Source organism: Macaca thibetana, chromosome 19, assembly GCF_024542745.1.
Source record: "Macaca thibetana thibetana isolate TM-01 chromosome 19, ASM2454274v1, whole genome shotgun sequence".
NCBI classification, from domain to species: Eukaryota; Metazoa; Chordata; class Mammalia; order Primates; family Cercopithecidae; genus Macaca; species Macaca thibetana.
The window spans coordinates 8,382,954-8,409,210 of NC_065596.1; the positions used below are offsets into that span (position 1 = coordinate 8,382,954).

The 26,257-nt window shown below is 51.9% G+C and overlaps 2 protein-coding genes across 7 annotated transcripts in view; both read right to left on the bottom strand.

The window, feature by feature from the left end:
- The window catches only part of AP1M1 (adaptor related protein complex 1 subunit mu 1), a 212,477-nt gene that overhangs the window by 23,632 nt on the left and 162,588 nt on the right, over positions 1-26,257 (bottom strand). Inside the window, exons 2-4 of the mRNA XM_050769691.1 lie at positions 8,804-8,947; positions 3,269-3,425; positions 772-839 (exon numbers count right to left, since the gene is read on the bottom strand). Of these exons, the coding sequence (XP_050625648.1) occupies positions 772-839; positions 3,269-3,425; positions 8,804-8,845 (267 nt within the window). The 5' untranslated portion in view covers positions 8,846-8,947. The remainder of the gene's footprint in view (positions 1-771; positions 840-3,268; positions 3,426-8,803; positions 8,948-26,257) is intronic.
- Positions 15,789-26,257, bottom strand: part of FAM32A (family with sequence similarity 32 member A) — a 182,885-nt gene continuing 172,416 nt past the window's right edge. For 3 of the 6 annotated variants that reach the window (XM_050769870.1, XM_050769869.1, XM_050769865.1), the window contains exons 2-5: positions 22,294-22,380; positions 22,045-22,186; positions 17,255-17,308; positions 15,789-16,941 (exon numbers count right to left, since the gene is read on the bottom strand). In XM_050769870.1, the coding sequence (XP_050625827.1) occupies positions 16,873-16,941; positions 17,255-17,308; positions 22,045-22,186; positions 22,294-22,367 (339 nt within the window). In that variant the 5' untranslated portion in view covers positions 22,368-22,380 and the 3' untranslated portion in view covers positions 15,789-16,872. Of the gene's footprint in view, positions 16,942-17,254; positions 17,309-22,044; positions 22,187-22,293; positions 22,386-26,257 lie in introns of all 6 variants that reach the window. The other 3 variants (XM_050769866.1, XM_050769868.1, XM_050769864.1) reach the window with 2 other exon arrangements.

Sequence of the window (26,257 nt, forward strand, 5' to 3'; positions counted from 1 at the left end):
GAGCCCCAGAGCCCGCCCCGGCCAGGCTCATCCTCTCTAGGAAGCCAGCAGCAGCCTCCTCACTGGCTTCCAGGCTGCCTTCAAGTCCTCCTTCTGCTCAGCAGCCAGAGAGGCTGCTTTAGATCAAACCATGTCTCGTCAGTCTCCTGCTTAAAGCCCTCCACCACCTTTCATGAGAAGTGGAACAAAATCCACACTCCTGTATAACCTGCCCTCTTCCCAGCTGACCTCAGCTTTATACTCTGCCAAAGGCATGCCGGCCTCCCTGGCCGCACCACACACACACCTGTCCCAGGACCTTTGCCCTGGCTGCTGTCTGCATCTCACTGGCAGCCTGGGCCTGGCGTGTCAGCTCTCTCCAAGGTGGGCCTCGGGCATCTGTGCCTTGAGAGCCCCCTGGGACATTCTAAGCTGGCTCAGCTCTGCAGCTCTGCTGGTTATTCCAGCCCCATCAGCTGGTCACCCCATATCCTTCCAAAGCTGGCTGGGGGACTTGCTTGTCCCTTCCAGGGTCAGGGCACCACTGCTCAGCCCCACCTTTTCCTGTTCACTTTCCTTTCTTCCCCGGGGTCAGGGAGCAACACGAGCTACAGAATTCCACAGGCATGGCGGCGGAGTTTGGGGCTCCCCTTTGCCACTTCCTGGGGTTCCAGCCCCAGCACTCTCTAGGGAGGCCACGGCTGTCTCTAAGGTGGCCGGGTATGGGGAGGTCCACAAGCAGAGCCAAGACAGCTGCCACTCAAGCCCACAGCCCCGCTGAGCGAGACTCACCTGCACCACCTTATAGAGGAAGGAGAAGACCAGCGACACGCACGCATTCTTCTTGGATGTGGCAACCACTGCACGGTGGTCACAGTTAAGGAGCATTCAGAGGCTGGGGCTGCTGCCTGGAAGATCCCGGTTCATGGAGGGACCCTCTAACCCTCACAACCCTCAGAGCCTTCCCTACCCCCACTCCCAGCCGTTTACCTGGCCCATGGTTGGCTACCAAGCTCCTGGTCCAAGCTACACCTGGGACACAGGAGTCACCAGAAGGACATGCTCCCAGGCCCCAGGGAGCACTCACCGACATAGAGAATCACAGGGATGGCAGGTGGCACAGGGCACCTGTCCCAGTGGCTGGGTGAGGAGTTGCCCTGAGCAGGGAGGGAGTGAGGCTCATTCCAGGAGCAGAAAGCAGGACACACTGGCCCTGCTCCTCCAAAGCCGACACCTCGTCATGACCCTGATGAGGTCCAGGGTCCCCTGGCCAGACTCTGCGGCAAGTAGCCAGGGCCAATTCTGGCTTCAGCCCTTCCTGTCTTTGGTAACACAAGCCTTGGCCCATGAAATAAACCTTTCTAGAGAAACCTCAATATTTCTCTCCTGTGTAATGGGGGCCTGTGAATGAACTCACCAAGGCAATGTACGTGAGATGTCTGGCACAGATGCTCCCTTCTGCCATGGGAGCCAGCCCCTGCCGCCCAGGGTCAGTGTGTGCTGGGCGCTTCCTGTTCCTTTTTCCCTAATGGGCCCCCAGAGAAGGCTGGTTCTTCCTCTGTAGGCCCATGCACTGCACCCCGGACATCCCTGTTCACAGCATGTCTGTGCCGCCTGGCTTGTCTGCCCAGCGGTGAGCTCTAGGAGGGAGGGCGGGGGCTGCATCCTCTCTTCCCGCCTCACCCCAGCACAGCACAGGGCCCCAGGAAAGGGACGCTGGCCCAGTCAAACGAGCGCTGGCCTCCCTCCTGCTGCCTGGCAATGTGCCTCTCCCCAGATGCTTTATAAGCAGGGGCAGGGGTGCCTCTCAGCTTCATGGGTGCCATTCAGCCACGGCCTTGCTGAGAACTGTCCCGGCTGGGGGTGAAAGGATGTCCACTCAGCCAGAGGGGTGAGCCCAGGTGTGAAATGTGGGGGCCCAACCAGAAACTGATCTGATGGCTCCTGCTGAGCTCGGACCACAGCCACCTCACCCTCCTGTCAATACCTGGGCGGCTTCAGAGGACTGTCAGCTCCCTGGGTTAAAAGCCACCTAAGATCATCTTCAGAGCTATTCTCAGGGCCTTCCAGAACCAGGTGAAATACACACAGAGGCGCACCACAGGGAGCCGTGGACCAGCACGGCCCACATGGGAATGTGCACACGAGTCACCAGGAACAGATCTTCCTACAATGCAGATTCTGACAGGGCAGGGATGGGTGGAGCCTGGGATTCTGCATTTCCAAAGGGCTCCCAGGGGATGTTCTGGCCCATTGGCCACACTGTACTACTGGCAAGGCCCCAAGTGTCTCCAAGAACACAGGAAAGGGCAGAGAGCCCATGTCTGCTGGGAGCAATGTGCACAAGTCAGCTCAACTGACCCGAATGGTCCTGCAGCGAGGGGTCGTTGTTCCCACCAAACTGTGGGAAGGTGAGGGATTCGCCTCCAGCCCCATGGCTGCTGGAGCTGGGGCTCAAACCAGGCTGTGGCTGCAAAGCAGGCCCTTCCGCAGTAGTGTGGGTACTGAGATGGGCCTGCAGGTCTGCCCAAAGCCGTGGGGTGGCCAGTTAGACCTCCTGGATAGAAACTGGCTTGGCCAAGTCTCCCCATGGGCCCAAGGACAGGAAGGGTGGGGGACTCTGAGATCTGGGTGGGGCCGTGAGAAGTCTCTCCCCTTCTCTGTACCCTACCACCCCTCCGTGGTCCAGGCCACTTCCCCTCCCACCTGCACGATGGCCCCAGCCTACTCCTCACCTACCCATGTCCTCTCCTGTCCCCACAGTCTTGCCCCACTCAGCAGCCAGAAACCTCCAGAAGATGCACATCTAAAAGCCTCCAAAGACTTCCTGTCACATTTCAGATGATGTTCTTTGAGACCCCAGACCCCGCTGACCACTCCGGCCTCACTGCTGCCACACGCCCCCTCTCGAGGGCTCCAGCCACCCCGATTGCAGCTGCTGGAATGAGCCTTTCCCTTGCAGAGCCTTCACCCACGCCTAGTGCCTGCCTGCCCCTCCAGCTGGCAGACGCCAGGCCTCCCTGCAGGCTTCCTCCAGGGTGTCACTTCCCTTCCTGGGCCCCTGGGCCAAAGAAGTTCAAGTCACACCTGCTCCTCTCCCCACACCCATCACGCGTGTCATCGTGCATTCTCTGCCTGTCTCTGCAGGCAGCAGGGAGCTCCGGGAGGGCTTGGCTGTATCCAATGCTCCCGCTGTGCACAAACCAGTCCCGGCTGAAGGCGTGTGGATGTGCACACACACCAACACCCACACAGGAGTCTCCTGGGAGCCGCCCCAGTAAAGGGATACGATACAGGTTGTTGTGTTTGATCCACATGAAACGGACCCCTCCGTGGGCCAGGATGGGCGACAGCATCCCCTCCTCCTCCTTCTCCATCAGGATGGGCATGAAGTGCTCCACCTCCGACATGTCCACGTCGCCACGGTAGTTCCGGCAGATGAGCACCTGGGGTGGGGAAGGAAGAGGAATGATGCTTGCATTTTCAATTCTACAATCCAGGGGCTTGGGGCAGGGGGTGAGATGCACCAGCCTGCTTCCCTCTGGGGACTCCGGTCATGGCCCCTATCCGCAAAAGAGCAGGACTCGAGGCCGTGCTGATCTCCATCCCCCAGGGAATTCCTGGAGAAGAGCATCTCCCAGTGTGAACGTCCACAGGGGCCACTGCAGTTCTTTGCAGGGTGAGGGTAGAGGGGAACTCTGCAGCAAAGGTCCAGGACCGAATCATTCAGAGACATCAGGTTAAGTAATGCCTCACAAGCTCTCAACGCAGACCTTCTCAGAGCCTTTGCCGGGCCAACGCACCCTGCTCTCCCGCCTGTGTCAGGGCGCCCACTCCCGCTGAAGATTCGTATTGACTGAAGTCCACCAGTGGCCTGAAGAGGAGAAGCCCTCTTCCCGGTCTCTCTCTTTCATAGCCTGTGGGTCAGGATATACAGCACCCAGAAACCCTGTCCACTGCTGAGAGGAAAGGAAAATGGGACAGCTACTTTGGTGTAGTCTGGTAGTTTCTCAAAAAGTGAAACCCAGTGTTACTATCCGATCCAGTCATTCCTCTCTCTGGTATTTACCCAAGAGAAATGAAACCACATGTCTGCACAAAGACTAGCACAAGAATGTTAACAGCAGCTTCAACTGAAACAGACCCAGACTAGAAACAATGCCAATGTCCTTCAGCAGGTGAACTAGAAACAAACTGTCCGTGCACACCATGAGAAGCACGCCTCGGCAACGAAAGGGCTCGGACTCCCGATACGCGGGCGCATCAGAATCACTGTGCTGGCTGAGAGAAACCAGACAGACGAGCGCTCATCCTGTATGACCGCACGTGTATAAAAGCCCAGAAAATGGTGATGAAAAACACATCGGTGGCTGCGTAGGGATGGGGCTGGACAGCAAAAGGGCGTGAGGAAGCTTTCGGGGGCGATGGAATGTGTGGTTATGGCTTCCCACATGACTGAGCTCATCAAATTGCACACTTTAGATAAGTGCAGGTTATTAGTGCAAATTACATCTCATTAAAGAAAAAAAGGAGGTCGGAAGTTTTGCTAGCCTGGGCACGGCTGCGGTTGGAGATGCTGCTTGGAGCAGCTGCAGCTCTTGGGGCCTGCAGGACAGCCAGCTGCAGGACTCGGCAACGCGCTGAGAAGGCCATTGCGGCGCTGACCATCCTGGGAACCAACTGCCTCAGAACTTGGCATTTCATTACACGCTGACTTTATTCTCTTAAGGAGAGACTGGGGGTGGTGGAGGGTGGCACCTTCCTTTCCTAGTGTCTCATTCGTGGCCTGTGGGACTGATTGGAGGGAGGCAGGTGATGACGTGTTGAGGGACCAGCCCCTTCCCCTGCTGTCACTCTTGACCCCCCCAGGTCCTTCCTCACAAAGGGTGGCAGGGCTCTTCCTACACAGAGGCCAGATGGGGTCTCTCTCCCACTGTTGAACTGCCACCTACCCCAGCCTCCCCGGCACTGAGAACAAAGCCCAAGTCCGTCCCCGTGGCTCCCAAGGACCGGCGTGGTCTGGCTCCTCACAGTCTCTGACGCCTCTCTGCCTGCGCTGCCCTGGTCCATTCCCCTCCAGCCGGGCCCCTTAGCTGGTCTCTGAGTGATCCACATCTGTTCCCACCTTGGGCCTTTGCCCTGATCTGGCTCTTCTCACTTCCCAAGGCTCAGCTCAAATGATACCTCCTCTAAGGGTCCTCCCAGCTGGGCACAGTGGCTCACGCCTGTAATCCCAGCACTTTGGGAGGCCGAGGCGGGTGGATCATGAGGTCAGGAGTTTGAGACCAGCCTGACCAATATGGTGAAACTCCATCTCTATTAAAAATACAAAATTAGCCAGGCATGGCGGTGCATGACTATAACCCCAGCTACTTAGGAGGCTAAGGCAGGAGAATCACTTGAACCCAGGAGGCAGAGGGTGCAGTGAGCCGAGGTTGTGCCATTGCACTCCAGCCTGCGTGATAGAACATAACTCTGTCTCAAAAAAAAAAAAAAAAAAAAGAAGTCCTTCCTGCTTGCTCTGGCTGAGATCATGTCCCATCCCTCTGCACCCTGACCCCTGCTTTATCCCTATCACCTGCTGCGTTATACATTTATCTGTATCCTCGTCTATTGTCTGACATCCCCTGAGAACAGCGATGACTCCTGTCTCATTCACAGCTGTGTTCCAGCACCCAGAACGGGGTCTGGCCCATAGTAGGTGCTCAGTAAACATTTGTGGAGTGAATATGGGGGTGAGGAGAAAAAGGAAGCGAGGATAATGTCCAGGTCTCCAGTGCAGGTGGCTGAATGGGTGATGGCATCACTGAGATGGAGAGAGAGCAGGTACAGGGAATGCATTCAGAGAAATGCTGAATTTGTGGTGATGGCGGGACCTCCCTAGTGTCCCAGAGGCCAGTGGATCTCCAGAGAAGTGCTGTGGACAAAGTCGAGAGTCACCGGCCCATGGACATGAGTCAAAGCCCACCTGGGAAGAGTGACAGCATGGGGAGGCACGCGTAGGCCTGAGCCACTCCACAGCCCTGAGGAGGGCAGAAAGGGAGGAGAGCAGGCGGTGCGAGAAACAGGAGGAAACCCCCGAGCGCAGCCTCCCGGAAGCGGAAGGGAGCGCTGAAGAGGAGGTGGTTAGTGGTGGTTAGTGGTGTAAGAAGCCAGCTAGATAAAGCGGAGAAGCTTCCTACTAGGAGAGCTTCCTTCCAGCCCAGTGTGGCCACGCCAGTGTCCTCGGTGACCAGACACGTGGCCACAAATTTCTCAGTGTGCTTTATTTTTGATTAAATGCAGTCGGCTCACGAGGCCGACTTTGGAAACAGGAGGTCCGTGGATTGTGGAATAAGAAAGGGCATCATGGTTGCAGAGGGAGGGAGGGAAGCCCATGGCTGCCTTGGGGAGCTTTCTGAAAGGCAGGTCTGATCATGCCTCTCTGGGCTATGGTCTCCTCACGGTGGCTCCTTGTTGGAAATGAAGTGGTCCCCTTGGTCCCTCTCTCCCATCTCAGCATTAGCCAGGACTTCTGGCTCAGCGGCCCCAGCAGGCTGCCCCTTGCAATACCTCTTTTCCACCAGATCGTGCCTGATCACCTTCCAAACCCACTTCCGGCGTTGCCCTCTTCCAGGGAGCCTTTCATAACCACCTCCACCTTCCTGGCTAAAGACGAGGTTGAGCAACTGCAGGACTTGGGACCTTGTTCCTGCCCCGTGGCTGCCTGGATCCAACTGTGTGGTAATGTCTCTGCTTCTAGAGGACTCCCCTGCTAGACCGAGAGGCCTGGGAAAGCTAACATGGACCATGGGTGGTGCTGAGCCTGTCTCACACATCTGCTCGGCAAATCTGCACAATAACTCCATGAAAGCCTCTTTTGACCAGTGAGGAAAGCGAGGCTCAGAGAGAAGGTGCCTGTCCCAGGTCACACAGCTGAGCAGCAGAGATGGGTTTTGAGCTCAGCCCTAACACCACAGCCACGGTGCCAATGGACACCCTATGCCTGGCACAGGACAGGGTGCATCCTAGGTGCTCATGAAATGTTTGCTGAAGGAATAAGCCAGCCAAGACAGGCAGCCTGCTGGCACCTCTGGGGAGGCAGTGGCCAGGGCGGAAGCAAGACTCATGCCACCAGGACTCAGGGTACACTGCACACACCCAGCCCCTGGCGTGCTCTAAGACAGGTGTTTTCCCTGCTTCCAAGAAGGTGGGGGAAGGAAACCCAGCACTGGATCTCACCAGTTATTGGCTTTGGTTGGCTTCCAGGGCAGGCACCCACTCAAGGGACTTCAGGAAAGTGTGGGGGTGGGGTGGGACAGGAAGGGGCAGCCACTTCACCTCTTCACTCTCAGCTGCTTTAGGGCTCACCCCTGCCCGCCTCACCTAGGACCTGACACCCACGTTTGTTTCTCTCACTGATCAATGTTGGGTTTAACATTGTTGGACCGGTGCTTGTTGCTTCCACATGCAACAGGCCAGGCAGCCACTTGCCTTGTACCTGGGATGGACTTGGGAGAAGGCAGAGGACCATTTCTAAAAGGCGGGGACAATCCCTTCTTTCAGTTTTCTCAGATCCTCTGGGGAAGATGCCCGGGTTCTAGTCTATGTCCAGCTCCCTGGTATCTCAGGTCCATTTGTCACCCCTCCTTAGGAAAACCCTCTCTCATCCTCCGGCTGAGGCTGACTGTCTGTATAACACATCCGCCCCGCCCCCCCACTGCAACTGACATTTATTTGTGTTTTTGGAGATCGGTATCCATCTCCCCAATCAGCCTGTGAACGTCATAAGAACACAGATTGTTGAGCCCTGGCACAGTGACTCACGCCTGTAATCCTAGCACTTTGGGAGGCTGAGACAGCTGGATCACTTGAGGTCAAGAGTTCGAGACCAGCCTGGTCAACATGGTGAAACCCTGTCTCTACTAAAAATACAAAATTTAGCTGGGCGTGGTGGCAGGTGCCTGTAATGCCAGCTACTTGGGAGGCTGAGGCAGGAGAATTGCTTGAACCCAGGAGGCAGAGGTTGCAGTGAGTGGAGATCGCACCACTGCACTCCAGACTGGACGACTGAGCATGACACTATCTCAAAAAAAAAAAAAAAAAAGCAGGATTGTTTTTTGCTAAACACAAATCGACCCCAGGCTTACTATCCTGCCTGGCATTAGTAGGTGCTCCCCAGATATCAGCTAAATAAACAAATGCTTCTGGATCGGACTCCTAGACTTCCTACTTCTCTGTGACCATTGTGACCTTGGTCAGGTTACTTCACCTCTCCGTGCCTCAGTTTCTCCCTCTATAAAACGGTACTCGTGATCACCATCCACTCACCTAACCCTTGTAACTCACTATCGCAATGAACGTGGAGAAATTCCTCCTGAGAGAAAGTGCACGATAAACAGAAGCTGCAACGCCCTGAGAGGGCGGGACTGGCTGGAGAGCACCCAGTCCCCGCCACGCCTCGCCACCCCCGGCCAAGGGTCGCGCAGCCCCTGGACACCCTGCCTGGCTCCAAGGCCGGCTGCGGCCCCGCTTCTGGGTCCTCCACCGAGCCCAGAGCCTCTGGCCTGGGTGCCTGGGAGCAGAGGGCGGTGCAGTCGGTTACCTGGCAACGCGGTGGCTGCAGCCCACCGCGTTACCTAGCAACAGGGCGTGGATTACCCACTTACGACCCCCGCCCGGTTACCCAGAAATAGGGTGGGGCTCTCAGGTGAGGTCTACCGGCCTCTTTGCCTCACACCAGGGTGGGGCTCATAAGCCGGTTACCTAGCAACAGGGTGGGTCCCCGCGGGCGGAGGCCCCCGCCGGTTGCCTGGCAACAGGGAGGGTGGGGAGCCTTCATTACCTTGCCCTTCAGGTCCAGCACGTAGACGGCGCTAGCGGACATGGTGGCTGCAGGAGGCCTCGGCAGCGGCAGCGACGGTGGGGACTGCCAGGCGTTGAGCAAGGCCGGGCGCCGCCCGCGACAGCTCACCTCCACTTCCGGTTCGGGGAGCCGCGCGGGGACCGTTATGTCCGGTCCGGGAGGAGCTGTCAGGAATGCGCAGGCGCAGGACGGACTCTGCGCAGGCGCATTACGTTGTATGTGACCATGTTTCTTGCTCCCGCCTGAAGCATCCCGGAAGTAAGGCCCTGGGAGGCGGGGCCGACCAAATCAGGGCACCCACTGGCCGCTGCCAGGCTGAGCTATGGAGCCAGAGCAGCTGAAAACCGCCTCCCGTCGGCCGAGTTAGGCGAGAGAGCCTGGTGGTGAAACCGACCTGGGACCCAGCCCTATGGAGCTCACAGTCTAGTGGGGAAGTCTATGAAACAAGTGTACAGTCACCAATTGTGATAAGCTCAAAAGGGAGAGGTAAGGCCGTGGTTACTTGGAAAGAGGTCAAACTTTCTGAATGGCAATCAGACCTTATCAACAGTCACCACCTGTCATTGTCAACTTTTTTTTTTTTTTTTTTTTTTTTTTTTTTTTTTTTTGAGACGGAGTCTCACGCTGTTGCCCAGGCTGGAGTGCAGTGGCACGATCTCGGCTCACTGCAAGCTTCCCGGGTTCCCGCCATTCTCCTGCCTCAGCCTCCTGAGTAGCTGGGACTACAGGCGCCCGCCACCGCGCCCGGCTAATTTTTTGTATTTTTAGTAGAGACGGGGTTTCACTGTGGTCTCGATCTCCTGACCTTGTGATCCGCCGTCATTGTCAACTTTTATCAGTGAATGAGCATGCCTGTTTATTGCCTGGAATGTTACGAAAACCAGTCTCACTGAACCTTGACCCAGCGTACCGTGTTTCATTTCTGCAAAGTTAGTAGTCGGTAATGCAACTGGTGGCTCTTGATTAATCCATTGAATCATATCTAATTTGCTTTTATGAAATCTTGGGCTTTGGAGAAATACCTGCATTCTGTTCCAGTTAGCCATCACAGTACCCTGGGGATCCCAACCCTGCAATATCAGAGTGGTTTACCCAGGATGCCTGCCTCTCACATCTTTTATTTTCCCTCCTATCTCCGTTTTGGCGTTTGGAAAGATGATTTTTGCAACTCGGTAATTATATAGTCTTTGCTTAGGATAGAAATGTGACCGAACCTCTAGAAAAGCAAACTAGAATGTTTGAGGACTACTAAGTGATCCTGGGCTGGAAGGATTCTTGCACAAGGCACAGAGCAAGAGCCAAGAGAGGCTTTTTGCTTTTTTTTTTTTTTTTTTTTTTTGAGATGGAGTCTCACTCTGTCACTCAGGCTGGAGTGCAATGGCACGATCTCAGCTCACTGCAACCTCTGCCTCGCGGGTTCAAGCAATTCTCCTGCCTCTCAGCCTCCCAAGTGGTTGTGATTACAGGCACATGCCACCACGCCCGGCTAATTTTTGTATTTTTAGTAGAGACGGGGTTTCACTATGTTGGCCAGGCTGGTCTCAAACTCCTGACCTCAGGTGATCCACCCACCTCGGCCTCCCAAAGTGCTGGGATTACAAGGGTTAAGTTAAACATTAAAAGACGAGAGAGCCAGTGCCCTTGTACAAAGGCTGGGATGTAACAAAAGCCCACCCAGAATTGTGCCTAGGGTTTTCCTGGGCCTTGGAGCATGACAAGATAACGAAGGAATTCTTAGCAGGACGCTTTTAGGATTAAACAAACTTTATTGGAGGTCTGAAGAAGCTCCTCAGGGCTCCACAAACAAGTTTACTGGGGTTTGAAGGAACTCCCCCAAACCTCCATGATTTAGCAGGAGACAAGATAAGGGTAATCACCCCAGCACCTGGACTCCACTTAGATTAAGTAAATTTACTGAGGTTCGAGGAAGGTCTTCAGGACTCAGATCTTAGTTATAGGTTAAAAGACTATAATAACTTACTTCTGTCTTTAAATGAATGCACACTTACACGTAGACCTATAGCTTAGAAGGTATATGAGCTCTGGAAGACTTTGGAATCTTGAGTTGGTCTGGTAATATTTTCTCCAGGCCTTTTCCCTGTAACCAGTTACAGAAATAAAAACTCTTCCTAGTTCATCTGTGTCTCATTATTGGGCTGTGAGAAATAGAAGTCCAACCCTCAATTTGGTCTGGGAACAGGTTAGGAGTGGGATCTCAAAAGCATCCCCAACACAGCAGACACAATAAGAACCACTGAGGCCTGAAATCCATGTATAGATTCTGTTTTAATTGGTCTGGGCCGGGGTTTGGTTATTGAGATTTTTCTTTTCTTTCTTTTTATTTTTTAATTTTGAGACAGAGTCTCACTCTGTCACCAGGCTGGCGTGCAGTGACATGATCTCGGCTTACTGCAACCTCTGCCTCCCAGGTTCAAGCGATTCTCCTGCCTCAGCCTCCCGAGTAGCTGCTGGGACTACAAGCGCCTACCACGCCCAGCTAATTTTTGTACTTTTAGTAGAGACAGGATTTCACCATGTTGGCCAGGATGGTCTTGATCTCTTGACCTTGTGATCTGCCTGCCTCAGCCTCCCAAAGTGCTGGGATTACAGGTGTAAGGCACCGTGCCTGGCCTTCTTTTCTCTTTTCTGTTCTGTTTGTTTTTTTTTTTTTTTTTTTTTTTTGAGGCAGGGTCTTATTCTGTCACCAGGCTGGAGTGCACTGGCACAATCTCGGCTCACTGCAACCTCCTCATCCTTGGCTCAAGCAATTCTCAGCTGGGACTACAGATGCGTGCCATCAAGGCCAGCTAATTTTGCTTTTTTTTTTTTTTTTTTTTTTTGAAACAGGGTCTCGCTCTGTCACCCAGGCTGGAGTGCAGTGGCACAATCTCAGCAGTTCATTGCAACCTCTGCCTCCTGGATTCAAGCGATCCTCCCACCTCAGCCTCCTGAGTAGCTGGGACTACAGATGTGTGCCACCAGGCCCGGATCATTTTTTTGTAATTTTTAGTAAAGTTGGGGTTTCACCATGTTGGCCAGGCTTAATTTTGCAATTTTTGTACAGATGGGGTTTCCCCATGTTGCCCAGACTGGTCTCAAACACCTCAGATCAAGTGATCTGCTTGCCTTGGCCTCCCAAAGTGCTGGATTAAAGGCGTGAGCCACTGCACCTGGCCTGGTTATTGGAATTTTTTCCAAGCTCCCCAGATGATCCTAATAGGAAACAAAATTTGAGAAACCCTGGTGTATCACAATAGGTGTTGTCTTTCTTTTTAATATGGAGTCTCACTCTGTTGTCCAGGCTGGAGTGCAGTGACATGGTCTCAGTTCACTGCAGCCTCCTCCTCCCAGGCTCAAGTGATTCCCCTGCCTCAGCCTCCAGAGTAGCTGGGATTACAGGCGCCCGCCACCACGCCCGGCTAATTTGTGTATTTTTACTAGAGACAGGGTCTCACCATGTTGGCCAGGCTGGTCTCGAACTCCTGACCTCAGGTGATCTGCCTGCCTCGGCCTCCCAAAGTGCTGGGATTATAGGCATGAGCCACCACGCCCAGCCCACAATAGGTATGGTCTTTTCTGAGATATTGCAGAGGTCAAATTAAGTTTGAATGCCAGAGTTGAAATTGAGATGTGATCTGAATAACCTCCATAAGTGGAGCAAAGGGGGTTAGAAGTAGTTTCTGTGTAAAGAGTGCTTACTGTGATGGCACTCTTGACATTTGAGTCTTTGTTTCCTCAAAAGATTCATCCAATCCCTTCCAGCCCCCTTGACACTGATTTTAAAAATCTAAAGAAAATGCCTAGGGCAAGCCTGGAAGGAAACACTCTGCAATGAAAGGGGTCACCTCTCTTAGGTGGTTTTTCTTTTTGCCTTATAGTTTTTGGCATTTCCCTGTTTTTCCTCAGCAAATGTGTATAGTTTTGTGCTTTAAAAAAGGTATGTTCAGTTTGGGAGGCTGAGGCGGGCAGATCATGAGGTCAGGAGTTCGAGACTAGCCGGGCCAATATAGTGAAACCCTGTCTCTAAAACATTACAATAAATTGGGCAAAATATGAGACTAGGTCCAATAGGGTTTGTTACATGTCGTGTCTATTTCTGTTCGTGTCTTGCTGAACAGACCCTGATGTTCTTCCTTAGCAGTAGAAAGTCACAGTTGTGGCCGGGCTGGTGGCTTATGCCCACAATCCCAAGACTTTGGGAGGCCAAGGCAGGAGGATCACTTGAGGTTGAGGCCAGTAGTTTGAGACTTGGGCAACATAGGGAGACCCTGCCTCGACAAAGAAATAAATAAATCAGCAGGGTATGGTGATGTGCACTTGTGATCCCAGCTAGTCAGGAGGTTGAGGTGGGAGGATCACTTGAGCCTGAGAGGTCAAAGCTGCAGTGAGCCGTGATCACACCACTGCACTCCAGCCTGGGCAACAGAATGAGACTGCATCTCAAAAAAAAAAAAAAAAAAAAAACCAAGCCTGTAATCCCAGCACTTTGGGAGGCCGAGACGGGCGGATCACGAGGTCAGGAGTTCGAGACCATCCTGGCTAACACGGTGAAACCCCGTCTCTACTAAAAAATACAAAAAACTAGCCGGGCAAGGTGGCGGGCGCCTGTAGTCCCGCCTACTCGGGAGGCTGAGGCAGGAGAATGGCATAAAAACCCGGGAGGCAGAGCTTGCAGTGAGCTGAGATCCGGCCACTGCACTCCAGCCTGGGCGACACAGCGAGACTCCGTCTCAAAAAAAAAAAAAAAAAAAAAAAAAAAAAAAAGTCATAGTCCTGACATCTCATCAGATTCCTTCTAGAGCTTAATCAGTGGGCAATTAGTATCAAAAGCCTCTTTTGGCTGGGCACGGTGGTTCACGCCTCTAATCCCAGCACTTTGGGAGGCCGAGGCAGGTGGATCACCTGAGGTCAGGAGTTTGAGACTAGCCTGGCCAACATACTGAAACCCTGTCTCTACTAGAAATACAAAAATTAGCTGGGCGTGGTAGCACGTACCTGTAATCCCAGCTACTCTGGAGTCTGAGAGGCAAGAGAACTGCTTCAATCTGGGAGGCAGAGGTTGCAGTGAGCCGAGATCACACCACTGCACTCCAGCCTGGGCGACAAGAGTGAAGAGCCATCTCCAAAAAAAAAAAAAAAAAAAAAAAAAAAAAATTAACCAGTCAGTCAGTACTGAAACAGTCGTTTCGGAGGCTGGAGGCCTGCATTAGTGAGATCTGGCCTACCACAACACCCCCAACACACAATAAGAATCTCTGTTCTCCAGGCTGGCTTTGAACTCCTGGGCTCAGGCAACCCTCCGGCCTCAGCCTCCTGAGCGGCTGGGATTACATCTGTGTGCGTACCACTGTGCCTGGCACCAGGCCTTGGCGGTTTTTAATGCTCCCCAGATGATTGTAAATGTAAATTTGAGGACAGCGGTGGACTGTTAGGGTATTGGATCCCGGTAAACCACACCACCTAGTGTTCACACTCTAGAGTTCCCTGCCAGACTCCGGGTTTGGCTACGTGGCTTGTTTTGGCCACTGAAATAGGCTATGTAGGCTGGGCGTGGTGGCTGATGTCTGTAATCCCAGCACTTTGGGAGGCCGAGGCAGGGGGACTCACTTGAGGTCAGGAGTTCGAGACCAGCCTGGCCAACATGGTAAAACCCTGTCTTTACTAACATACAAAAATTAGCTGGGTGTGGTGTTGGGTGCCTGCAATTCCAGCTACTCAGGAGGCTGAGGCAGGAGAGTCACTTGAACGGGGAGGCGGAGGTTGCAATGAGTTGAGATCACACCACTGCACTCCAGCCTGGGCAACACAGTGAGGCTGTCTCAAAACAAATAAATAAAAATAAAAAAAAATAATAAAGCAATAGGCTATGTGGGGGGAGATCCTGGAGGGTGAGACGCCACCCTGGACTTTCTGGCCCCAGGAAAGCCAACGCAACTAAACGAGTGAACTGAACCACACTTCATGCAACAGAATCCTCTAGCCAAGCAAGTCAACCCAGAGTTGTGATAATAAATAAATTTTTGGCCAGGCACAGTGGCTCATGCCTATAATCCCAGCACTTTGGGAGGCTGAGGCGAGTGGATCACGAGGTCAAGAGATCGAAATCATCCTGGTCAAAATGGTGAAACCCCATTGCTATTAAAAGTACAAAAATTAGGTGGCGTGCACCTGTAATCTCAGCTGCTTGGGAGGCTGAGGCAGGAGAATCGCTTGAACCTGGGAGGTGGAGGTTGCAGTGAGCCGAGACTGCATCATTGCACTGCAGCCTGGGCAACAGAGCCAGACTCCATCTCAAAAAAATAAAATAAAATAAAATAATAAATTTTTGTTGTTTTAAGCCACTGCCTTTTGGAGCCATTTGTTCTGCAGGGAAAGAACTGAAATAACTACCTTTCCACTATACTAATAAAGGGTTTCCACCACAGTAGTACAGAATGCAGACTCCTGCTGCTGGCTTGTGGATGGAAAAGGTCTGAAACTGTCTTTCCACCAGGCCATGCAAGAATCACTGGCAAAAGCCGCTGCTAATGAGAGTATGTCATCTCTCTTAGGTGTGAACCACAGGCAGGAACAGATGTGCCATCGAAATTTTTCCAACTGAGTTGCCGTTCTCCAGTATGCATATTTTTCTATGCCGCAAATCCAAAAGACATTTTGGTAACAATTAAACAGCCTATAAGAGGACATTCAGCACTTTGGGAGGCTGAGGCGGGCAGATCACTTGAGGTCAGGAGTTCGAGACCAACCTGGCCAATATGAAGAAACCCGTTTCTACTAAAAATACAATAATTAGCCAGGCATGGTCGCGGTCGCCTGTAGTCCCAGCTACTTGGGAGCCTGAGGCAGGAGAATCACTTGAACCTGGTAAGTGGAGGTTGCAGTGAACCGAGATTATGCCACTGCACTCCAGCCTGGGCGAGAGTGAGACTCTGAAAAAAAAAAAGACAACGACACTCAGACTTACAACTGGCTTTTGCTTTATTGTGTAATTTACACAGGACAACCCCAAACTCCACACTTGGTTTTTCTCTTCTGCCTTCATTCTTCTTTCAGTATCTATGTTGACAGAGATCGTTTCTCCCAACAGCATATGTGGTTTGATCCTCAACCAAGACGCATAGGCCCTACAAGATCCCAGCCCTCCAACACGAACACCTGGGCCCTCCCATTTGACTGCAGCCTTGCCTGTTTGTACTGGGGCTCTGCCCTGGTCCTGTCACCCCTGAGGCGTCCGTAGGGCAGGAATGCCAAACAGGATCCGTGTGATTTACTCTGAGTAAATACAAGAGGCTGCTAGCAGCCCCCAGCTGAGGATTGAGAGGCAGGCTATGTCTGGGTTTCATTTCAGAGAACACTGTGATGCATTAGCAACGTCTGCTATGGAAACACCCATTAGAAGTACCTGGAAGGAGGGTTTTGGGAAACGGACTCAGAAAGGAACAAGGTGTGTCCGTTCCATTCTTGCCTTAGGTGGCTGTTCTGCTGCCCAGGCTGCACTGTCTCAGTGGCCAGGTGGCTGAGGAGGAAGTCTGAAGGCCACAGAGTCGCAAGTAACTTCCCTGGGGCCTGCGGGGGACAGCATAGGCCCGAAGCTAGAGGAAGCTTGGAAGGGCGCCCACGCTGGGTCCTGCGGGGCTCTGCACACTGCAGGCCACCATGGCGCTAGCTCTTTATCCTCTGGAGTCTGTCTCATCCAGGAGAAGACAGCTGGCTGGCCTCACAGCGTTAGATGAAACTCAGGGGTGAAAACATTTTTACATGGCACGGACACACAATGGGCTTTACCTCTGGATACACTTAGAAACTTTCCATCCAAACGAAAAGGGTGTATCTTCTGTACGTTGCCAAGAAGCCTAAACTGAGTACAAGGACAATCTTACTTTAATCAAGTTCCAGAATGAGGGTACACAGCTTCGAAAAGCAGTCTGTAGCAGAAGATGCAAGGGTGTGTGTAAAGCCATGTTTCTAGAATATACCAAAGGAAACACACCCAACCCCAGGGTGGCCTTTTGCGAATCCTCGATGCTGCTCCATACCGGGGCAGGTGGCTACTTCGTCCAGCTGACTTTGGGAATGTCATAATGCTCCGTGAGTGTGTCCAGGTGTCTGTTGAAGTCCTGGGAAGGTGGAGTAGAAGGCTGGTGTCAGCGCAGACACAAGGTGGGTGCTGGGGGAAATGGCACTGCCAAGCCCTACCTCTCCCACATCCTCTCTCTCCTGAGCCCCGTCCTCTCAAACTCACCCTGCCGGGTTTTACAGACTCCTGAACCCTGGGCTCCCCTTTGAAGAACCCTGGGGAAGTGTCACTTCTGTTAGGTAAACTTCCCTTCTCGTCAACATGCCAATGGCTCCCTCTGCCAGGCTGTTAGCCTCTGGGCCCAGCTGGGACCCTGAATGGCTCAGCCTCCCCGACTGGACACGGCAACTCACCTCCACTCTTTGCTTGTGGGTTTTGGATGCTTTCTTTAGGATCCTTTCCATTTGCTGGAGACAGAAAAGACACGGAGGTGAGTTTACAGGCTCAACACAGCCCAGGCCGACATGGGATGGAAGATGGAGCCCCAGCCAGCCTGGCTCCCACGTTTAGAACAGCTGGAGGTTTCAGGCTGTATGCCTTGTCCCCCTCCCTCAACTCCAACCAGGCTGGTCCAACAGGGAACCCAGGTCAGTTGCCAGCTTCGTGAGTGGCAGGAAATGAACCAGCAATGCCTGAGCGTGTACCCATGAGCAGCCTCTGCTGGGAGCTGTTGGCATGCTTCCTGCATCCCGAGGTGGCTATTAGCACTGCCAGTTTGGAGGAGAACAAAGTCCTAGAGCAGGTTTGAGGAATGATGAGAAAGAGAGAGGTAAAGGGCCCGACACAGAGCAGGTACTCAAGTGACACTTCCCATCCTGATGTTAGGGCTACAAGACTAGGATCACCGTCCCTAGGGTTATTCTGAAATATGCCTCCTGCACCATGACCTGCTCTGATCCTCACTTCAAACACTCAACGACAGCTGCAAACGTCAGTATTTTGTAGCAGCTTGGAGTGTGGGCTGGGCGCAGTGGCTCATGCCTGTAATCCCAGCACTTTGGGAGGCTAAGGAAGGAGGACCGCTTGAGCTTAGGAGTTTAAGACTAGCCTGGGCAATATAAGGAGACCCCAACTCTACAAAAAATCAGCTGATTGTGGTGGTACGCGCCTATGGCCCCAGCTACTCGAAAGGCTGGGGTGAGAGGACTGCTTGACCCAGGAGGTTGAGGCTGCAGTGAGCTATGATCACACCAATGCACTCCAGCCTGGGCGACAGAGTGAGAGAAACCCTGTCCAAAAAAAAAAAAAAAGAGTTGGGAGTGTGGGATATAAAGCCAGACAGATCTGAGGCCACACCTGGCTCTAGGCTTCTGGCTGGGTGACTGTGGCCCACTCTCTGGTGGCCCCTATGAACCGTGCTGCCTATGATTCATCCCTCGTGCAGTCCCTGTGCCACGCTGACTCTGACCTGGCCGTGGACTCAGTTAACTCAAAGGAACGCAGTACCAGTTCTGGGTCCATGCATAAGACCTGGCAGCGTTAGCTTTGTGCCCTTGGAAGCCAGTTGCTGTGTAGGAAGTCTGATGGCCCTGCTGGAAAGAAAGGACCTGGAGGATGAGATGACATGAAGGAAGAGGCCACGAAAGAAGCACTGACAGGTGGGGCACGGCAGCTCACGTCTGTAATGCCAGCACTTTGGGAGGCCGAGGCGGGAGGATCACTTGAGGTCAGGAGTTCTAGACCAGCCTGGTCAACATGGTAAAACCCCGTCTCTACTAAAATACAAAAATTAGTTGGGTTTGGTGGCGCGTCCCTGTAGTCCTGGCTATTTGGGAGGCTGAGTCAGGAGAATAGCTTGAACCTGGGATGTGGAGGTTGCAGTGAGCTGAGATAGTGCCATTGCACTCCAGCCTGGAACCTGGGCGACAGAACAAGACTCTTTCTCAAAAAAAAAAAAAAAAAAAAAAAACACTGAGGCACCAGCTATATGGCAGCAAAGCCATCTTAGATGCTCCAGCCCAGATGCACCTTCAAAGACTCCAGGCCCAGCTGCCATCTGACCGCACCAGACTCCAAGTGAGGTCAGACCCTGCTGAGCCCAGTCAACCCAGAGCATCATGAGATATTATTGGTAGGGGCCACCTGGCTGCTCCTCTCTGTCCCCTCTCTTCTCCTTCATTCCCTCCTCACCTCCTTCTGTGTCCACTCAGCCCTCACCTGGCTGATTCTCCCTCTAAGGCAAGCACCCTGCTCATCTCTGTCCCTCTACCTGCTGCTGCGAGCCCAGCCGAAGCCTGTGTCTCCTCGTGAGAAGCCACACTGACTGGTCCAGCTGCCACACAATGCCAGACACCTGGCTGGACTCTGCCCACAGGCGTGACACCCTGCTAATATTTTAGTTTTTGCAGATACAGGGTATCGCTATGTTGCCCAGGCTAGTCTCGAACTCCTGGGCTCAAGCGATCTTCCCACATCGGCCTCCCAAAATGTTGGGATTACAGGCATGAGCCACCATGCCTGGCTGACTCCACTTGGATTTCTACTGGGGCACTGCATTTACCTTCTTTAAAACTATAGCTTTGGTTTCCCCTCCCTCGACTCCCACCCCAGAAAACTTGCTTTATCTGCAATCCTTCCCACCCCAGTAAACAGCACCTTCATTCATCAAACTGCCCAGCCCAAAGTCTTGGTCATCCTTGACTCTTCTTTCTTTCCCAGCTTACATCCAACCCAACAGCTAACCCTGAATTCATCCTTGAAAACCTATTCCAAACCTGTTACCTTCCACTGACTCCATCACGACTGCTCTACTCTGAACTCCCATTATTAGTCTCTTGATAGCTGCATTAGTCTTTCATTCTGGCTCCAGCAATAAAATCTCAGCCCTGCCTCTGACTACAGCCTCAGGGTTAGAAGGGACAGAAATGCATTCACTTGGTCAGGCATGGTGGCTCATGCCTGCAATCCCAGCACTTTGGGAAGCTGAGGCCGGCGAATCACTTGAGGTCAGGAGAGTGAGACCAGCCTGGCCAACATGGTGAAGCCCCATCTCTACTAAAAATACAAAAATTAGCTGGGCATGGTGACGGGCACCTGTAGTCCCAGCTACTTGGGAGGCTAAGGCAGGAGAATCGCTTGAACTCAGGAGGCAGAGACTGCAGTGAGCCGAGATCACACCTCTGTACTCCAGCCTGGGCAACAGAGCAAGGCTTTGTTTCAAAAAATTTAAAAAAGGCCAGGCATGGTGGCTCACGCCTGTAATCCCAGCACTTTGGGAGGCCGAGGCAGGCGGATCACCTGAGGTCAGGGGTTCAAAAACAGCCTGGCTAACATGGTGAAACCCTGTCTCTACTAAAAACACACAAAAATTAGCCGGGCGTGGTGGCAGGCGCCTGTAATCCCAGCTGAGGCAGGAGAGCTTGAACCCAGGAGGCAGAGGTTGCAGTGAGCCGAGATCGAGCCACTGCATTCCAGCCTGGGTGACAGAGCCAGACTCAGTCCCGCTGAGATGGAGTCTCACTCTGTTGCCAGCCTGGAGTGCAGTGACGTGATCTCAGCTCACTGCAACCTCTGCCTCCCAGGTACTGGTTCAAGCAATTCTTCTGCCTCAGCCTCCTCCCAAGTAGCTGGGATTAGAGGCGTGTGCCACCATGTCCGGCTAATTTTTGTATTTTCAGTAGAGACAGGGTTTCACCATGTTGGCCAGGCTGGTCTTGAACTCCTGACTTCGTGATCCGGCCACCTGATTTGTTAAATCCTTACCACAACCCTGTGAGGTAGACTTTACTGCTACTTTAACTAAACGGTAACTGGCTTGCCCAGAGTTACACCACTAATTCGTGGTAGAGGCAGAGTCAAACTCAGGTCTGTCTGGCCAGAGGTAGTGCACCCATGTGTTTTTTGTATGCCTGAATAAGACCTGGGAGTAAGGAGTTAATTGTCCCCAATGTCCATTTTCCCCAGTGTCACCGTACAGAATCACCTAGACCAGGGTTAAGGTTTCTCAGCCTCAGTGCTACTGATATTTGGAGCCGGATCATTCTTTGCTTCAGCGGGCTGCCCTGTGTGTTACAGGGTGTGAAGGATCATCTCTGGCCTCTAGCCACTGTTGCCAGTAGTCCCCACCCCAACCCAGTTGAGAACCAAAAATGTCTCCAGACATTGCCACGTGTGCTTAGCGGTGGGGGTTTGTGGGGTGGAGACTATTCCCAGTTGAGAATCACTGACCTGCACTGATTATTCTGTCTCCCTAGCATAATGGACCCACTTTATCTATCTTACTATTAACTCTTCTGTTCTCCACTGCACACATTTATTGTGTTTAATATCAAGAAGCAATCATTTATTGGAGCCTTAAATACAATACAAACAAAGTCGTCATGGGCATGGCCATTCAACATCAACAGCTGAGACTGGGTGTGGTGGCTCACACCTGTAATCCCAGCACTTTGGGAGGCTGAGGCGGGTGGATCACTTGAGATCATAAGTTCGAGATCAGCCTGGCCAACATGGTGAAACCGCGACTCTACTAAAAATACCAAAATTAGCCGGGTGTGGTGGTGGGCGCCTGCAATCCCAGCTACTCGGGAGGCTGAGGCAGGAGAATTGCTTGAACCCGGGAGGCAGAGGCTGCAGTGCTCTGACTCCACCAAAAATAAATTAAAAAATATAAACAACATGTTTGAATCTGCCCAAGTTGTCTTGGAAACAAACTCTGTGGTGACTTCGAGCGGTGAGCATGGCCATTTAATATCAAGAGCTGGCATCCACTGAGCATTTAAGCACTGCCTTTTACTTTCATGACTTCCTCCCGAATTCCCAACCCTCTTAGAATAAATTACTACCCTGACTCCTACAGAGAAGTAAACTGAGGCACGGAAATAAGAAAGTCACTGGCCTAGTGTCGCAGGGAAATGAGCCACAGCACTGGAATCCAAACCCGGGTCTCCAGCTCTGGCCTCCTTTCAACGCCAGTTCTAGCTCTCCCCTCTGCTGCCCACTAGGGTCAGCGGGTCTTCTCATCCTTGGAGCTCCCCCGGCAGAGGGCGACTCTTCTCTCACTCACGCACAGCATCATCTCCCCGTAATTAAGGTCTCCTCTGACCGCTCCCCTGCTCTCCGAGCGCCCCAGCCCTGACCCCAATTTCGAGTCTCCCGGCGCCGGGTGTCCCTGCCCTCCTCGCCGCCTTCTGCTTTTGCTCACCCGCTTCTCCTGCATTTTCTCGAAGGCCGCCTGGGCCGGGGTCCGCTTGTCCAGGCCGCGCCGCTTCTCCTCCTCGTTCTTTTTGCTCGTTCCCATTGCTTCCAGGAGTTTCGCTTTGTCTTTGTCCTTCTTTTTCTTCTTCCTGGAAAAAGACACGAGGAGGGGGCGGGTCAGAGGTTCAGGACCAGGGGTCCAGATAAAAGGTCTAAGGGGAGTGAAGACGGAATCCCGCGGGCCTTCGGGCCTCACCGCTTGGTCACTCCCAGCTCTGCGACGCCTTTCAGCTTCAGGGGTCCCTTTTGGACCTGCTCGTAGGCCTCCATAACACTCTCCAGTGGTTCGGCAGATGTACTGCCACACTTCCTGTTTGCAAACACTATTTCCTCCTGAATGCCCGCCTCACTTCTCTTTGATTGGCTGAGCTACAAGGTGAGCATGCGCTCTTAGTTCTGGAGCTGGGCCACACTTCCGGATACTGGGCGGGACAGAGAGCCAAGCGAGGGAGTGCCCGTCGCATCCTGTCTGCTGCCACACTTCCGTAATTGGCGCTTCCGGTCTTCAGTTCTTCAGACAGGGTGATGGAAACCCAACCCAACCCCTTTTTGAGGGTTTTGCACACTTTTGGGTGACCTATTCTCTCTCCTTGATTTTTTTTTTTTCATTTTTAGAGACATGGTCTTGGTCTGTTGCCTAGGCTGGAGTGGAGTGGCGCGATCGTAGCTTACTGCAGCCTTGAACTCCTAGGCTCAAGAGATCCTCCCACCTCAGCCTCCTCAGTAGCTGGGACTACAGACGGGCGCCACTGAGCGCGGCTAATATTTTCATTTAATTTTTTTTTGGTCGAGATTGGATCTCGCTATGTTGTCCAGGCTGGGCTCGAACTTCTGGGTTCAAGCAATCCTCCGGCTTCAGCCTTCCAAAGCACAGGGTCACAGGCCTGAGCCACGAGCGCCGCCCCCGTTCTCTTTTATTGCCATATTCTGAGCGTTCAATGGATAGCTGGGCCTAATTTTGTAAACCTAATCAGTATCCATTAATTTTTCAGCTTTAGGTAAATGACAATATTATGTGACAAGGTTGGTGGTATGTTAAAACAATTAAAAATCTATTTTATGCCGGGCGCAGTGGCTCACACTTGTAATCTCAGCACTTTGTGAGGCCGAGGTGGGCGGATCACGAGGTCAGGAGATCGAGACCATTCTGGCTAACAGCACGAAACCCCGTCTCTATTAAAAATACAAAAAATTGGCTGGGTGTGGTGGCATGCGCCTGTAGTCCCAGCTACTTGGGAGGCTGAGGCAGGAGAATCGCTTGAACCCGGGAGGCGGAGGTTGCAGTGATCTGAAATCACACCACTGCACTCCAGCCTGGCCAATAGACTCCATCTCAAAAACAAAACAAAACAAAACAACAACAAAACAAACACAAATGTATATATATTTAAATCAGCACTTTGGGAGACCAAGGTAGGCTGTTCACATGAGGTCAGGAGTTTGAGACCAGCTTGGCCAACATGGCGAAATCCTGTCTCTACTAAAAAAACAAAAACAAACAAAAACCCAAAATTAGCTAGGCATGGTAACATGGGCCTGTAGTTCCAGCTACTTGGTAGGCTGAGGCAGGAGAATCACTTGAACCCAGGAGGCAGAGGTTGCAGTGAGCCAGAATCTCACCACTGCACTCCAGCCTGGTCAACAGACAAAGACTCCATTTCAGAAAACAAAAAAGAAACAAACGAAAAAACCCACAAAACAACAAATCAATAGAGAATAGGGTATTGCTGTGTTGTCCAGGTTGGTCTCAAACTCCTGTCCTCAAGCGGTCCGGCTGAAGCACTAGAATTACAGGTGTGAGCCACCACCCCTGGCCCTTTCTTTCTTTTCATCCTTTCAGCATTGTGCAGTTTTCTTACATAGGATGTGTACATGCCTATATCTTTTTGTTTGTTTGTTTGTTTTTTGAGACAGAGTCTCACTCTGTTGCCCAGACTGGAATGCAGTGGCACGATTTCGGCTCACTGCAACTTCCACCTCCCAGGTTCAAGAGATTCTCCTGCTTCAGCCTCCTGAGTAGTTGGGATTACAGGCGCCCACCACCATGCCCCGCTAATTTTTGTATTTTTAGTAGAGACGAGGTTTTGCCATGTTATCCAGGCTGGTTTCGAACTGCTGACCTCAGGTGATCCCCCTGCCTCAGCCTCCTAAAGTGCTGGGATTACAGGCGTGAGCCACCGCTCCCGACCCTTGCATATATCTTTTTAATGTCAGCAGAGGACTATGGGAATTTTTGGTTTCTTCTCTATTTCCCTCTGTATCAAAAACCTAGTTTAAAAAAAAAAAAAACTGTTATGAGAAAAATTTAAAAAGACTGTGCCTACCAAGTGTCTGTGAAGATGTGTTGAAACTGGAACTCAAACGTGCTGCTGTTGTGAATGTTAAAAGGCATAAACAGTTTAGAAATCAGTCTGACAGTTCTTTAAAAGATTAAGTATTCACTTATACTATGACAAAAGAATTAGATTCCTAGGTTTTAACCCAAATGAAATGAAAGTATAGACATATATACACTTGTGTACATGAATGTTCACTGAAGATTTATTTGTAATAGCCAACAAATTAGAAACAGCCCTAATACTGCCCTAGATAAATGAACACAATCCGTGCCCACAAATCTTGGCTGACTTTTGCAACCAATGGAATTGCTAGGTCCAAGGTTATGCACATTTGCACGTTTTATTTCTCATAGATTTTGTCCAAATTGTGCCAGGGTGGTGTTTTTGTTTTGTTTTGTTTTTTGTTTGTTTGTTTTGTTTTAACTGGGGGCTGGGAGGGGGAAGAGGCGAAGGAGGTGGAGAAGAAAGAAGCAAACGTCACCAAATCTACCGGATACAAGAAAAAGGAGGGCACAGGGGCTGCCTTTCTCAGTCCTACCTGCAGGGGGCAGCAATCCACTGCCTAATTCTCCGTCCACAACTGGAAACGACTGTGCAGAGGGGCTTCTGGTACCAGCGGATGGGGTTGCTAGCACTTTTGTGTCAAAAGAAAGGCGATCTTTTGGCCGGGCGCGGTGGCTCACACCTCCTATCCCAGCACTTTGGGAGGCCGAGGCGGGCGGATCACGAGGTCAGGAGATCGAGACCATCCTGGCCAACATGGTGAAACTCTGTCTCTACTAAAAATTTAAAAATTAGCTGGGCGTGGTGGGGCGACCCTGTAGTCCCAGCTACTCAGGAGGCTGAGGCGGAGAGTCACTTGAACCCGGGAGGCGGAGGTTGCAGTGAGCGGAGATTGTGCCTCTGCACTCCGGCCTGGTGACAGAGCAAGATTCCGTCTCAAAAAAAAAAAAAAAAAAAAAAAAAAAAAAAAAAAAAAAAAGAGAAAAAAGAAAGGAAGGAAGGAAGGAAGGAAAGAAAGAAAGAAAGATTAGCTGGATGTGGTGGGGCACACTTGTGGTCTCAGCTCCTTGGGAGGCTAAGGCAGGAGGATCACTTGAGCCTGGGTGTGCGTGTTCGAGGGTGCAGTGATCTAGGATCCTGATTGATGCACTCTAGCTTGGGCAATTAGAGCAAGACCCTAGCTCAAAAAAAAAAAAAGGAAAATAAAATGATTATGTTGAGTCTTGAATACAAATTAAAAAAACAACTACAAAAAAAGAAAAAGAAATAGTAATAGTAATGTGCCAATGTTAAATTCCTAGTAGTGCTAAATGTGCTGTGATTATGTAAGATGTTAACATTAGAGCCGGGCTCAGTGGCTCACACCTGTAATCCCAGCACTTTGGGAGGCCGAGGCAGGTGGATCATCTGAAGTCAGGAGTTTGAGACTAGCCTGGCCAACATGGTGAAACTGCGTCTCTACTGCAAATGCAGAAATTAGCTGGGCGTGGTGGTGTACACCTGTAGCCCCAGCTACTGGGGAGGCTGAGGCAGGAGAATCGCTTGAACCCAGGAGGCAGAGGTTACAGTGAGCCGAGATTTTGCCATTTGCCATTTCACTCCAGCGTGGGTGACACAGTGAGACTCCATTTCCAAAGACAAACAAACAAACAAATAAACCAAACAACAACAAAACAACCATTGGAGGAAGCAGGTCACAAGGGTTATGGGAGCTGTCTGTATCATCCTTGCAATTTAATTTAATTTAATTCAATTTAATTTAATTAATTTGTTGAGACAGAGACTCACTCTGTCACCCAGGCTGGAGTGCAGTGGCGC